Source organism: Microtus ochrogaster, chromosome 4 (genome assembly GCF_000317375.1).
Source record: "Microtus ochrogaster isolate Prairie Vole_2 chromosome 4, MicOch1.0, whole genome shotgun sequence".
Lineage (NCBI taxonomy): Eukaryota > Metazoa > Chordata > Mammalia > Rodentia > Cricetidae > Microtus > Microtus ochrogaster.
In genome coordinates this window covers 18,234,784-18,250,479 of record NC_022011.1, presented here as the reverse complement: position 1 = coordinate 18,250,479, position 15,696 = coordinate 18,234,784, and the positions used below count along the sequence as shown (strand labels likewise).

Below are 15,696 nucleotides of genomic sequence, written 5' to 3'. Positions count from 1 at the left end.
TGAGTGTGTGTGTGTGTGTGTGTGTGTGTGTCTGTGTGTCTCTGTGTGTCTGTGTGTGTGTCTGTGTGTGTGTCTGTGTGTGTCTGTGTGTCTGTGTGTCTGTGTGTCTGTGTCTGTGTGTCTATGTGTGTGTCTGTGTGTGTGTGTCTGTGTGTGTGTGGAGAGAGCATATATATATATGTGTGTGTGTGTGTATACATGTATATATATACATATATATATGATAAAGCAAATTTTATAAAATCCTAATTGTAGAACCCAATGATAACATGAGTATATACTATCAAACTCAAATTTTAGTGTTGTTGAAAACACCCATAAACATATTAGGTGGCATAGCTCTGTGGTAGAACAAGTGTTTAGTATGACAAGGCTGAGATTCAATCCTTATGATGAAAAAAAAATTGACACCAACTATAAGAAATAAAATTCTAGTGCCATGGCCATATCATATTATTTCAAGTTTGATAAGATATAGATGAATGTACATGAAATACATATCCCAATTTTTATTTTTAGTCTTAGATTTGAGTAAGGATCAGAGATACTAAGTCTTGATATAAGACAAAATAGCATCATCAGAGAAATTAGGAATCTGTCTCCGTCTCTCAAGTGCTAGCAAGGATTACAGCTCTGTGCCACCATGGTGGGTTTATTGATGCTGAGGATCAAACCCCATATATGTTAGGTTCATATATGTTAGGCAAGCACTCTTCTCACTGAGCTACAGTGCCTGTCTCTTAGTCAGTGTTTTATTGCTGTGAATGACCACAGCAACTCTTACAAAAGAAAGCATTTTATTGGGGCTTGCTTGGTTTCAGAGGTTTAGTTCATTGTCTTCATGGAGGGAAGCATGGCAGCGTGCAGGCAGACACAATGCTGGAGAAGTAGCTGAGAGTTCTACATCCAGGTCTGCAGGCAGCAGGGAGAGAGAGACACTGGGCCTGGCTGGACTTTTGAAACAGCAGAGCACATACCCAGTGACACACTTCCTCCATCCAACAAGGCCACACCTACTCCAACAAGGTCACATCCTCTAATCCTTCTCAAGTAGTGCCACTCCCTGATGACTGGGTATTCAAATATGTTAGTCGATGGGGGCCATTTTTATTCAAACCAGCACACAGCCCAAGTGTGATGGTTTCATTTTCTAAAGCTCACAGTGCATTCCAATTCATTAGACCTAGTTGCGCATGAATCAAAAGAACATGATTCCTGTTACTAGAACAGATTGGACGCAGAGTTCAGGATTGTGTCACCGGTCTTTATTGTACACATTTCTGGTACTTGATTTGAATCCGCATTTGCAAGATCATAGTAATAAACAATAGTTGTGGATCTGAAGGTATTTCGTCCCATTGGAAGTACAATCCATGATTCTTTGTTCTAAGATGAGGAGTACACATGGGTGCTGACACCGGAGAAACTGCAGTACGGGACTGGCACCTACTACATAATGGCCGTGGTAAATAAAAGTACAGAGGCCACACAGCACACACCTATCCTGGTCTCAGTGGTAACTGCTGTAACCCAGTGCTATTTCTGGGACCAAAACAACAGGACATGGAGGAGCGATGGATGCCAAGTAAGAAGGGAGTGGGGGGCTCTCTTAGACCTTACCTGCATCCCTTTCCCTGTCCTCCTTGGGCATAGGCCAGACACAACAGCAATAGGAAGGAAAACAAATCATCCTGGGGACAAAGAGGACGGTGGCCTGTGGTAGCCTGGCAGATATGTCTCTGGAACAGCAGGTCCATGCTGTGTTTTTCTAATTTCCATCTCAGTGAAGTTTCAGGCAAGCCCGGCAGTGCTGGGCACTGAGTGCCACCTGATAGCCATAAAGAGAAAGCAGATGTGGGAGCTGCTTGCTAAATCTGCGGTGGCTAAAAGAAACAAGCCTCCTGCTAGACAGAAGAGAACATTTCCAGTTGTGAATGTTATAGACAGGGGTGGAGAGGTGGCTCAGCAGCTGAGAGCATTTCCTGCTCTTCCAGAGGACCCAAGTTCAGTTCCCAACACCCACATATTGGGTTACAGCTGTCACCTGTAACTCTAGGGGATCCAGTGCCTTCTTCTAGCCTCTTCAAGAACACACACACACACATGCACACACACACATGCATGCACACACACACACACACGCACACACACACACAAATAAAAATAAAAGTAAGCCTTAAAAAAGAAGAATACATTGTAGATTTTTGTACACCCCATGCAGGCAAGGGGTGTTGTGGTGTTTGTGTGTAGCCCCAGCACTTGGGAAGCAGAACAGGGGGGCATGAGTTCAAGTCCAGCCTGAGCTACATAGTGAGACCCTATGTTTAAAAAAAAAAAAAAAAAGCTTGTCAAGGACAAAATGAAATTCTCAAGAAAACAACTGCCTCAAACAGTAATTTCTGGCAGCTGCTTCTCAGGCAAATCCCCCAGTCAGGAGCATCTTTAGAAGCAGGTTCTGCTGTTGGCTGTGGGTGAGCGAGGCAATGCCGCCGCACCATGTTTCGGAGAAACCATTCATTGAAGAGCAAGACTCAAGAGCGTTTATGCTGTCAGGACACAAGCACTGATAACAGAATCATTAGGATGGTTCTACTCCACTGAAGCCCTCTGTGATGCTGCCTCTGAGTACAGGAGAGTAGTGACTGAGCAGCCAGGACTTAGCATCGTGTGGCAGAACTAAGGAATTAGTCATGGAGGCAATATTTTCAGTGGAAGGGATCAATCCCATCCAAGGCTTCAGGCTTGCTAGGGAAGCACTCTACCACTGAGCTCATGTTAGAGGCCTTCGTTCACCAATTCAAACATATATTGGTAGCTTCCATTCATTCATACTTATTGGTACAATTTGAAAATACACATTATGAAGAAATATTATCCCATATGGAGAATTAGAGGGAATAATTTAAAAGCTCTGAACATAAACCACTCAGTTTGCTCAAAGTTATTATTTTTCTAATTCAGAGGTTTTTGGGGGTTGTTGTTATTTTATTTTGAGACTAATTATGTAGGGTCTAATTATGTAGCCCAAGCTGGCCTGAATCTCATAGAAATCCACTGGTTGGGGGAGGATTGAAGGGAGGAGGGGAGAAGCAAGGAGGGGAGCAGATAAAAATGTAGCACTCAATAAATATCAATTTAAAAATCCACTTGGTTATGCTGGGATTATAGGCACAGGCCATCACACCTGGCCTCATCCAGAGTATTAAAAATAACTAAACTCTCAGGAATAAAAGAAAGCACATACGTACTGTTTCCACCCCCGGCCCTAGATTTGCTGCACATACTCAATAGACACCTTACATGCGAGGTACCACATTAGAAACTGGGGTTGCAGCAATGGAACATCAGTGAAGAAGATTGCACACATGCAGGGCTGCCTAGCAAGCCAGCCTGAACGCAACCCTAGAACCCCTATGGTAGAAGGAGAGGATTCATTCCTGCAAGCCGTCCTCTGGCATCCACATCTGCCCTGTGGTGCATGATCAGCCACGCACATGCACAGAAATAAGTGTATAGAAAACAATCTTCATATTCTCTTCTGTCTCAAGGCTGCCGGTGTTGTATTTCCTGTTTGCTGCTCCTTAGCGCACTCTACCTTAGACTTGGCGTCTTCCATCTCCTTCCAGGTAGGGCTGCAGAGCACCATGCTGAAGACGCAGTGTCTCTGTAACCACCTGACCTTCTTCAGCAGTGACTTCTTCATCCTGCCCAGGACGGTAGATGTGGAAAACACCCTCAAACTGCTTCTTCATGTGACCAGCAACCCTGTTGGGGTGTCGCTGCTGGCCAGCCTTTTAGGATTCTATCTCCTCCTAGGCACGTGGGCTTGGAGGAAGGATCGAGCAGACTTGCAGAAGGTAAGAAGGCCTGGGCTCCAAAGGCCACCGTGTCTTGAGTATGTCGAGTTAGATGGGGGGAGGTAGGCATTACAGGCCAGGGAGCAGAGACATTTGAGTAGGGTAGTATTACATTTTTCTGCTTGTCTACTGTCACAAAACAAAGTCGCTTTTTTCTTTTTCTTTCTTTGTGGGTTTTTTTGTTGTTGCTTGTTTGTTTAGTGCTAAGGTTGTATCATAACAAGAGTCAAGCAGATTAGAAATAAACCAGGAAATAGCTGTCATAAGAACTCAACTGAAATCAAACTCATTTTTGTTTGGTTTTTTTCAACACAGAGTTTCTCTGTAGCCTTGGCTGTCCTGGAACTTGCACTGTAGAGCAGGCTGGCCTCGAACCTACCTGCCTCTGCCTCCCAAATGCTGTGATTAAAGGTGTGCGCCACCACCGCTTCCCAGCTATGGAACTCATATTTATCTCACCTTATACACTAGAAAAAGGTATGCTGAGTAAAATTATAGTTTAACATAACTACAACATACAGGGAACTAGGAAAGAATGCTTTCCTGGGGCTGGCGATATGGTTTCCTGGATAAAGGTGCTTGGGATTAAGCCCAGTGAACTGAGTTTGATCCCAATATGCACATGACAGAGAGAGAACAGCAGTTGACTTCTGACCTCCGCTTGTGTGTCATGGCACATCTGTGCCTCCATCCTACACACACATAAATAAATGCTAAGATTTTTAAAAATTATTTTCTGTGTTGTGAGACACAATCTTATACTGTCCCCCAACCTGAGCCAGGAAACATATGATATAGTCCAGGCTGGCCTTGACCTCACGGTAATCCTCAAGGGCTAAAATTACTGATGTGAGGCACCTTACTTGGCTGGGCAAATTTCTTTTAGACGGGATCTCACTGAGTAGTACTGGCTAGCCTGAAACTCACTGCATAGCCCAGGCTAGCCTCGAGCCCACATAGATCCACCTACCACTGGCTCCCAAGTGCCACCACACCTAGCTATATATAAAATTTGAAACAGTGAAATACTTTGGCATCTTTTTCTTAATTTCTGTTTTATACATTTCTTCTTCTTTTTTTTCTTCAAGGCCTCATACATGCTAGGCAAGGGCTCTACCAAATAGCCACACTACAGCCCCTTGTTTGTACTTGGAAGTTCTGGGAGGTGGAGTCCTGGGTGAAATGTCACCAGCTTTAGAAAATAAAAGTACAAGACAGGCCAGGCAGTGGTGGTGCACACCTTTAACCCCAGCACTCAGGAGGCAGAGGCAATTGGAGCTCTGAGTTCGAGGTCAGCCTAGCCTACAAAGTGAGTTCCAGAACAGCCAAGGCTGTACACAAAGAAACCCTGTCTCAAACAAACAAACACTTAGTTTTCATTTCATATAAGCAGCAAGAGTCCATGGCCCTCACCGTTCATCTGAAACTCCAGTTTCCCTGGGTGCCCTCTAAATTGCAAGCTCCTCCTGAGCGGGAGGCCTCAGGTGAATCTGAGGATGTTCCCTTTTAAAGACAGAGCCTGGAGTTTCAGACTTCGTCCCTCTGGTCACTTGGCTTGGGTGCTTGCCTGGTGACATCACTTCCCACTGCTTCCCATGGGGTTCCAACGCTGCCACGGAGCAGCCTATTCCCAGCTGGGCTCTACTGAATAGAGACCTGGCAAGCTCATCGCTTCTTCTCTGCCTGCAGGTGAAGTTGACCATCCTGGCTGACAACGACCCCGGCTCTGCATTTCACTACCTTATCCAGGTCTACACTGGGTATCGAAGGAGGGCTGCTACAACAGCCCAGGTTAGCAGGGCCACGTTCATTGCTGTGTGTCTTCTGCGACGAGGCACACTCTAACCTGGCCATATCTTGGTGTCCAATAGTGCTTTAAAAGAAATCATGGGGATTGGCATTGCCTAAGCCTGAAGTGTATGCAAGGAACCCTTGTCCAACTTGTCCAACTTCCCATGGCTGCTTCTTTCCACTTAAGGAAAAGCCCAAACGCGTCCCAGTGCCTTGTGTTTTATCTCTCCTCGTCACGTCTTAGGTTGTCATCACCCTCTATGGCTCCGAGGGGCACAGCGAGCCCCACCACCTTTGTGACCCACAGAAGGGAGTCTTCGAGCGGGGAGCACTGGATGTTTTCCTCCTCTCCACTGGGTCCTGGCTGGGGGACCTGCATGGCCTTCGGCTGTGGCATGACAATTCTGGCGACAACCCTTCTTGGTAACTACCTGCCCTGTGCTGGCTTAGTCTTCTTTTAATTTTTGTTTGTTTGTTTGTTTTAGATTTTTACATTTATTTATTTATGTGTTTTTGTATGCATACGTGTGCACCATTCACCCATGAATGGAGGTTAAGGGTCGATGTGAGAGTCTCCCTTCCACCAGATGGGTTCTGGAAATTGAGCTCAGGTCGTAAGACTTGATGGCAAGAGCCCTTACTCACCGAGCCTCCTCACTGGCTCTGGTGTCTAGGTCCCCTGTAACCTTACGGGAGACCAACAAGTTTCCACCGTAAACAATAATATATTCAGCCAAATCATAACGAGCGGCTGCTGGATTCAGGCCTTTAGAGAAGAAAACCCAGAGAGAAATAATGACACTAACGATACGGGGGGGGGGGGGATTGTATAATGGAGAACAACCCCCCCTCATTTTTATGGCGTCATAACTGTGTACAGCAGACAGTCACGGTGACATTAAGAAATAATAGAACATTATCACGCATGGAACAAAAAAAGTTGAAAGATACACTCACACACACACACACACACACACACACACACACACACATCTTCTCAGGCAGTGAAGTCTGCAGTCAGCCATCTTGGACATGACCTTCCTGAGGGCAGCAGGTGAGACTGGCTTGCCTACCTATCCTTATTGCCTGGCAAAGCATCAGTTGCTTACCTGGGTCCTCACTGCAGGTGCAAGGTGACCCTCGTATCGCACAGCAGACAGTCGATGCCCACTTCCTAACATGGCAGCCCTGATCTGACTGCAGGTATGTAAGCCAAGTGATCGTCAGCGACATGACTGTGAAGAAGAAATGGCATTTCCGGTGCAGTTGTTGGCTGGCAGTGGACTTGGGCCACTGCGAGCGTGATCGGGTCTTCACACCCGCCTCCAGGAGGGAGCTCTCTTCCTTCAGGTACAATTGTCCGTGCAGACACTGATGTGCGCTTAGAAGGCTATATCTCAGCTCTTTACTCCTCGTCATCTCTCCATCAAACTTTTCAACTCACAATTTTGGACTCTTCTTGGCAATTCCTTCCTCAGACCAAAATGAATGGCTGCAAGAGGCCAAGCATGTGAACTTAGATAAAACGCCTAAATGTGGTCCCTAACCTCTCCTCAGGAATGTTCCCTTTTCTCCCTTTGTGTGGCTGGAACAGTAAGCATCCGTTACTTCTGAGAAGCAGCTCCCATTCTGTTGCCACAGAAGAAACCACCATCCTATTTTTGTTATGATCTTGAGAAATTAAGGAAAGGGAAAACCTGGGTAGTTGGTTTCCTTCAGATTGGCTGGGTCTGTAGTCATCTGAGACTTCATGCTGGCACCATGGTCAGCAGGTGGTGACGGCTGTCGGCCACACAGCATCTACACATGGCTACCCCAGCATGGCAGCCCCTGGCTAGCTGGGTGCTTTCTCTTGTGACCAGCTTTTCCTAGACTGGCATTTCAGAAGAACCAAGTCATTCCTGCTTTTTCTGACCCTGCTCTGTAGAGCTTCCCAGGGAAGAGACAGTCCACCATTCAATGGGAGAAGTCAAGTGAGTTTTGAAAATATATTTAAATCGTCACATGAGCATAGAGTTTATAGTTTACCTGACCCAGTACAGGCTATGTGTCCTCAGTCATATTTGGTGTGTGCTAGCTGATTATACAGGGTCCTCCTGGGTTACTTTGGCCCAAACTGAAACCCATAAACAATGGCATAACAAGCCGGGCGGTGGTGGCGCACGCCTTTAATCCCAGCACTTGGGAGACAGAGGCAGGTGGGTCTCTGTTGAGTTTGAAGCCAGCCTGGTCTACAGAGCTAGTTCTAGGACAGCTAGGGCTCTTACACAGAGAAACCTGAGATGCCAGTTGAAGCACTAGGGATAAATTCTGGTCTCACTGTCAGTGGCCCCACAGACTGCCCCAGCCATACAACTATCACCCCTTCAGAGGGCCTAGTTTGGTCCTATGCTTGTTCCCCGCTGTTAGCCCAGAGTTGGTGAGCTCCCGTTAGTTCAGGTCAGCTGTTTCTATGGGTATCACCATCATGGTCTTGACCCCTTTGCTCATATTCTTACTCCTCCCTCTCTTCAACTGGACTTTTTGGAGCTCAGCCCAGTGCTCCACTGTGGAGCTCTGCATCTGCTTCCATCAGTTGCTGGATGAAGGTTCTATGATGACATTTAAGACAGTTATCCGGGCTGGAGATGGCTCAGAGGTTAAGAGCACTGCCTGCTCTTCCAGAGGTTCTGAGTTCACAACCATCTGTAATGAGATCTAGTGCTCTCTTCTGGCCTGAAGGGATACGTGCAGGAAGAACCCTGTATATATAATTAATACATAAGTCTTAAAAAAATAAATAAAAATTAAAAAAAGAAAATAATCTTTACAGATTGAATACATCCTATTCTATAAAAAAAAAAGATATTTATCAATCTAACTACAAAGCACCTTGCCAAGAGTTTTAAGGTTATCTAAGACCTGGAGAGTTCCCCAAACACACACACAACACACAGCCTTACACACACACGTGGCTTCTGGATTCTAGAAGTGTTATCAGAGCTTTTCTAAGCCCTTTAGGATTCCCGTGCCCTGGCTCTGGTTCATGCAAGCAAATACCCACACATACAAAATAAAAGAAATAAGTCTTAAAGCTTGTTTTGATCTCACATAATACATGTTATCTGAAAGCTTGATCAGAAAGATGTAAGTGGAGGTTGAGAAGGTGCTGTGCATTTTGCTGCTGGACAAACCATGCCTCGGTCTAGGCTGCTTCAGAGTGAAAACTCAGGCTGGTGGGATGGTAAAGGCTTTTGCTGCTAAGCATGGTGACCTGCATTCAATCCCTGAAACCCACGCTGCATAAGGAGAGCACTGACTCCTCTGACCTCACGCTTAAAGCCCCGCACGCAAAAGAAAAACTAAGCGGATTTTCTTATCTAATTTCTCATTTTAGCCACCTGTTCTCCTCCACGATCGTAGAGAAGTTCACCCAGGACTACCTGTGGCTCTCGGTCGCAACCCGACATCCCTGGAGCCAGTTTACGAGAGTGCAGCGCCTCTCGTGTTGCATGACGCTGCTCCTCTGTGACATGGTCATCAATGTTATGTTCTGGAAGATGGGTGCTACCACGGCCAAGAGGGGTGAGAAAAGCACGCGTGAGCCGTGATGTGTGCTGTCTGCAGTGTGCAATGTTTGACTGTCTTTTCCTCTTTGAGGGTTAGGGATCAAGTCACGGTGTGCCTTCATTTCCCTGACGTCATATGCTAACACATTTTCTTGGTGCTCTCGTTATAAATAAAACCATCTCCAGGTGGTGTTGGCACAGGCCTTTAATCCCAGCACTCGGGAGACAGAGACAGATGAATCTGAGTGAGTTCAAGGCCAGTCTGGGCTATAAGAACTAGTTCCAGGACAAGCTCCAAAGCTACAGTGAAACCCTGTCTCAAAAAAAAAAAAAAATCTCATGATTTACTGCCGTGGAAAACTTTCTACCTCCAGATAAGTTCCCACATAAGCAGCTCTAACCCAGGAGGGTGGAAGCTAAGCCAGGCTCTCCTTTCGTAGGTCCGTTGGCTGTGACCTGGTCAGAGATAGTCATCAGCTTCCAGACTGCCATCATCCTCTTCCCTATCCATCTTGTCTTTGGGCGGCTCTTCCAGTTGATTCACCCACCAGAAACCCTGCCCCCACTTCCTCCCACCCAGGCTGCCTGCCCCTCAGGTCTTGTGTGTGAGTCCCCGTCTCCTACACAGGTGGTCATGGTAAGCTTCCGATCTAATTTTTGTATGTAAGGTACCCTCCCCCATCTGTGTGGAGGGAAAGAGTCATGGAGGACTCCTTCGGAGGCTCACAGGGTCCTGGTTTCTTTTCTGTCTTTCCCCTAAGTCCTGTCCACTGACTTGATCTCGGGTCTAAGTTTCTTCAAAGATTACTAACCGCTCTGGAGTCTGAGTGTTGGGGCAGCCTGTACTACCCTGGAGCTGTTTCAGTTTTTGATGTTTGAGCAAACTGTCCCTCTCTCGTGCTTTAGTCTCTCATAGAAGTGGTTTTGAAGCCACTGTGGGCTGACTCTTTCCTTACACTAGGCATGGGCCCTTGATGAAAAGAAAAAGGCTTGCCAGTCTGTAAATGGCGCTCAGTGCTGGGCTAATGCAAGACAGACTGAAGCCTCTCAACTCGGTTCCATATCCAGGAATTGAAGCAAACTGTGGGATTCCTGCTCAGAAGAAATGCTCACCTGCTCCTGGAGCGTGAACAGTCTTCGTGGAGTTCTTGTGACATTGACACGCTGGTGACGCTTTTATCCAGCCTCATTTGTTCTCACTTAGAAGAGCAAGGCTGTCACCAGCAGACAGAAGCCCGGAGGGAAGCCGGTAAAGTCCAGTGATTTAGTAACACTTCTAGCGTCATCCTCACGCCCTTGCATACCTTAAATTCTTAGTCATTTTTGCCTTTCAGCACAAGACAGTTTATGCCTATTTAATTTCCTTAAACTGATAGCTTGAGCTGATAGCTTTGGTTTCTTGGCGTCTAGATAATCTGATAATAAAACCATAGTACTAATTGTAAAAAACGTAAAAAATATTGAGACCCCATATTCCATCGGCTGAGCCTGCCATGTCATCTTCTCCTTCCCTTGAATGGAGAGGTGGCGTGATCTATGAATTTTGAATGCAGTTTGGGAACTTGCTAGCCCAGGCTGCATGTGCTGGAGCTCAGGTGGAAAAGCTCAGTAAGGTTTGAAGAGTTGTCTGGGTCTAAGTTCAGAAGCGTACACTAGTGAGCTGCGTCTGTACCCTCAGGAGGGAACAGTACAGCAGGCAGTGGCTGGAGCCTGTCTCCATCAGTACTGGGAAGCGTTAACTGCCACCTAATAAATTGCTCATCTCCACCTCTGATCCATATTTACTGAAATCTTCCATCTGTGAACATGTCAACCGAAATAAAACCACAGCGGAAAACCACCACCATTTCTGCTGCTACCTGCTCCAAGTTCTGCAGAGACTGAAATCCCACCTAAATGCGCTCGGTGCTGCTCAGGCCCACCACCCCTGTGACTTCTCAGGAGCGGTTAGCCAACTCCAAAACCTCCAGGAACTCCTGCAAACGCAGATTCTTCCCAGGGAGGGAGGGCCATGCAGGTAAGCACCCCGGACCCCCGTCCCTACCCGGAAACTTTCTCTTGGTATCTGGCCAGAAACGATTCCTTCAGTTTCTATCCTTCAGGCACACGACCAGTTTCCCCGTCCTAAGCCCAGAAGAAGGAAAGAAGCGCACGTCTTTGTGCCTGGTCAGGTGGTTGAAGTACAGCTGCTGGCTCCTCCTAGGTGTTGTGAGTCTGGCTTCAGCTTTTTTCACAACACTTTATAGCCTGAAGCTGAGCAAAGACCAAGCCACCAGCTGGGTTATTTCGATGCTGCTATCAGTCCTTCAAGACATCTTCGTCAGCCAGCCCATGAAGGTACTGAAGAATGGGACGGACCATTACAGTTGTAGGAAGCTGGAGAAACTGAGGCCATGTGTGTAAACCCAAGTGTTTTGAAAATTAGGAAAGAAATCAACAGGCAGAATGATATCTGTTAGGGATCTCTGTTGTGTTAATAACAGAAAATGACTAGCAGCTAATAGATTAGCATATGAAGATGGAGACAATTTTTAAAAATCAAACATTGTGACCGGGTGTTGGTGGTGCACATCTTTTATCCCAGTAGCCTGGGATAAAACTGTGGTCTACACAGTGAGTTCCAGGTCAAACACTGTGGTTGATGAGATAGCTCGACAGGTAAAAGCATTTGCTGTCTAACAACTTAAGTTTGATTCCAGGGACCCACATGAAGGTAGAGAGAGAGAACCAACTCCATGAAGTTGTCCTCTGACTTCCACAAGTACTGCACAGCATGTATGCACACAACACTCAACATACACACAATGGTAATAGCAATATTAATAATAATAAATAAAATAATGACAGTAACTTAAAAAAAACACCTTTTTTTGTTTTTTTGTTTGTTTGGGTTTTTTTTTTTTTTTTGGTTTTTCGAGACAGGGTTCCTCTGTATAGTCCTGCCTGTCCTGGAGACCAGGCCTCAAACTCACAGAGCTCCACCTGCCTCTGCCTCCTGAATGCTGGGACTAAAGACATGCACAACCACCTCCAGGTAACAAGCCACTTTTTCTTTCTTTTTTTTTTTTAAAGATATTTATTTATTTATTATGTATACAATATTCTGTCTGTCTTATGTCTGCAGGCCAGAAGAGGGCACCAGACCTCATTACAGATGGTTGTGAGCCACCATGTGGTTGCTGGGAATTGAACTCAGAACCTTTTGGAGAGCAGGTAATGCTCTTAACCACTGAGCCATCTCTCTAGGCCCAAGCCACTTTTTCAAAGGAACATAATTGGCGTTAGAAAGATGGCCGGGCGGTGGTGGCGCACGCCTTTAATCCCAGCACTTGGGAGGCAGAGGCAGGCGGATCTCTGTGAGTTCGAGACCAGCCTGGTCTACAGAGCTAGTTCCAGGACAGGCTCCAAAGCCACAGAGAAACCCTGTCTCGAAAAACAAAAACAAAAACAAAAAAAAAAAAACAAAAAAAAAAACCAGAAAGATGGCTCAGCAGTTAAGAGTATTTGCTGCTTTTTGCCAAGGACCCGGGTTTGATTCCCAGCACCCATACAGTGGCTTGCAGATATCCGTAACTCCAGTTCCTTTTTTCTGACCTCTGAGGGTACCAGGCATGCAAGTGGTATACATACATAAACACTCATCCACACAAAATAAAATAGATAAATATTTTTTAAAAAATCAGTGAACACAAAGATTTTTGACTAAGGAAAAGTCAAAGCACACCAAAGTATAAAAATAACATAATGCACTCTCGAGTTCGATACCCAACATCAGAGATTACCAGTGATGGCCAACATTGTTTCATCTGTTTTGAAAAAGAAACTTCCAAAGTTCACATGACTTTCATCTGTATATCTCGAAAAATTATATTTCTCTAAAAATTAAACATTTTAAAACATAAAATCATGACAACACGTAGATAAGTTAACATGAAAATACATACTTGAGGAGCCAGTTCTGTCTCTCGTCAGTAAAGGAACTGAGTTTGATCCCGGGATGCTGCATGGTAGAAGGAAATAAAGACTCTGAGAAGTTATCCAGATCTCCATGGGAATGCCATGGCTACAAGCTAATATAAATGCGTGAGTGAATGGGACATGCTATCAGTCCCCAGCCCACTGTATGTGTGACATCATTGTCTGGGGCTCTGCAGTACCTGCTCACAGAGTTCCCCTGTGACTCTTGTCTCCAGGTGATCATCCTCTCCTTCCTCTTCTCACTGACAGCCAACCAGATGCCATGGCTTAACAAAGACAAGGAACAACATGACAAGAGAATCGTAGCACTTTGGGGTAATTCCAATAATCCCAACTACTGTTTAGTTTTATGAAGAGCAGACCATGTAAAAACAGTAGAATTCGAGCCACCTCAGCGATTCCAATGTACTCAGAGAGGCCATGTTCTCTGCCCAGGAGCCCCGTGTCACACACTCAAGCGTCCCCTGGAAACCAGTGCCTGAATGCCTTCAGTTGCCTCTGACCGAGCTGTCCGCCTGCCCCACAAATCCACTCTTCTGTATTTTCTCATTTCTGTCAGGTGGCATCACCACCATGGCTCTAAACATTAGAGTAACCCTAAGTACCCTTACTCGCTGCACTCCATCACCAAGTCTGAGGGCTTACAACCTGTAAAAAAAAAAAAAAAAAAAAACTGACTAAAAGTTACTCACACCACCTGGAGGAATGTTGCAATGCAACGTTGAGCCAAAAGTGCAAAATGCAAAAATGCTAGCACAATGCTATTCATGTGTTGGCTACAGCATATGTGTGCATCTCCTATAAATCCCCTATAAATCTCAGGAAAAGTTCCCTCTCTGAGGGAAGGAAGGGGTACGACATGGAGGAGAATGTGATGGACATGAAGCTAGCAACCACTCGCTTAAGCTAAAGGCTCGGCACTCCAATCCTAGTGAGGTTTTATAAATTAACAATCTCACTTGAAATACCTTTCTAGTCCTTATTTCATTTCTTTTGTTTTGCTGTTTGTTTGTTTGTTTGTTTGTTTTGAGACAGGGTTTCTCTGTAGTTTTTGGTGCCTGTCCTGGAACTAGCTCTTATAGGTCAGACTGACCTCAAACTCACAGAGATCCGCCTGCTTCTACCTCCCAAATGCTGGGATTAAAGGTGTGTGCCACCACCACCGGGCGTCATTTTTTATGCATTTGAGCTATTCTCTTTATGTGAAGTGACTTCTTTTTCAAAGTTCTTGTCCATCTGAAGATTTATGACCTGCCCTTAAGACAAATGTGTGGGGTGTATCTCAGGGTAAGAGTGCTTGCTGGCATACAAAAGGCCCTAAGGTGTGAGTCCCAGCACTGAGAAGAAACGTCAAATGCCAATTCCTCTGTGATGCCATCTCCAAACTTTCTTTGGAGAAGTTTTGTTTATTTTCCAATGATTGTATCATACTTGGCACAGGCATGCTGGTGACGTCTTTGACTTCCCTTCTCTCTGTCTCTTTCCCTACCTCTGTCTCTAACCTCCCCTTTCGCTTATAAATCTGTATGTTCTTCTGCTCCGTATCATCTTTAAGGCAAACCATTGTCCCCTCCTGGATTCTTCAGAAGAGCTCAATGTTGGGCCCATTCCTGAATCTGCGTTGACTAGAAGTCCAGGTGATTTCCACCCATGCTAGACTTGAGAACAGTGTTCCCAAGCGCACTCCACTGAGTGTAAGCGCAGGTCTCTAGTCTAAGACAGAAGAAGACAGCAAATTCCTTTATGCCCATTGAATCTAACTTTTAAGATGAAAAGGCTAGGGATGTGCTCAGTAGAAATGCGAGGCCAGCCTGGGCTACTTCTGACAACAAAGGCATTGCCAGAAAGGAGAACACACTAGGGTTGTTGTTTGGTATGGTACCATGGTTCATGCGTGCTAGATGAACACTTGACAGCTACCATACTGGTGCTGAATTTCATTTTTCTAGTAACCAGTTTCTATCGTCTTCTATAAGTTTGGTCCCCAATGGGTTGGAATTTTAAGAAGGCAAACCCAGGCCTCTTCCCCATAGATGGAGAGGTACTGCTTAGATATCATTTTCCCTGTCCCTCCAGCATTCAAACAGAGATGCCTGCAACAGATGCTCAACAAACAGTTGGCAGCCATGTAATGAAATATAACATTTCTTTGACCTATATTTCAATATTTGACAGCGAAGTGTTCCTCATCGGCTCCTGGTTTGAGAGATAAGAACAATCCCGTCTATACAGCCCCAGCAGTGACCAGCTCTGCCAGGCACTCCGGAAGAGCCTGGAAGAAGCAGCTCTTCAAGCTGACTGGCGGGAGCCTGGGTATGAAGGGGTGGCGGCAGCAAGCACCTCGGTACACACTGTCGAGGGGAGGGCGGGGACAATAAGATGGAAAATGGGGGAGGGCAGAAAAGTGTCTTTGAAAATGAAATTTAGAGCCGGGCGGTGGTGGCGCACGCCTTTAATCCCAGCACTCGGGAGGCAGAGGCAGGCGGACCTCTGTGAGTTCGAGACCAGCCTGGTCTTCAAGA

At 45.8% G+C, this 15,696-nt stretch overlaps 1 protein-coding gene across 1 annotated transcript in view; it reads left to right on the top strand.

Moving 5' to 3' along the window:
* Pkd1l3 (polycystin 1 like 3, transient receptor potential channel interacting) overlaps positions 1-15,696 on the top strand; it is a 61,266-nt gene that overhangs the window by 31,622 nt on the left and 13,948 nt on the right. The window contains exons 12-23 of the mRNA XM_013354452.2: positions 1,392-1,585; positions 3,627-3,857; positions 5,547-5,648; positions 5,893-6,071; positions 6,852-6,998; positions 9,025-9,212; positions 9,622-9,833; positions 10,265-10,445; positions 11,027-11,213; positions 11,299-11,533; positions 13,390-13,489; positions 15,350-15,487. Of these exons, the coding sequence (XP_013209906.1) occupies positions 1,392-1,585; positions 3,627-3,857; positions 5,547-5,648; positions 5,893-6,071; positions 6,852-6,998; positions 9,025-9,212; positions 9,622-9,833; positions 10,265-10,445; positions 11,027-11,213; positions 11,299-11,533; positions 13,390-13,489; positions 15,350-15,487 (2,094 nt within the window). The remainder of the gene's footprint in view (positions 1-1,391; positions 1,586-3,626; positions 3,858-5,546; positions 5,649-5,892; positions 6,072-6,851; positions 6,999-9,024; positions 9,213-9,621; positions 9,834-10,264; positions 10,446-11,026; positions 11,214-11,298; positions 11,534-13,389; positions 13,490-15,349; positions 15,488-15,696) is intronic.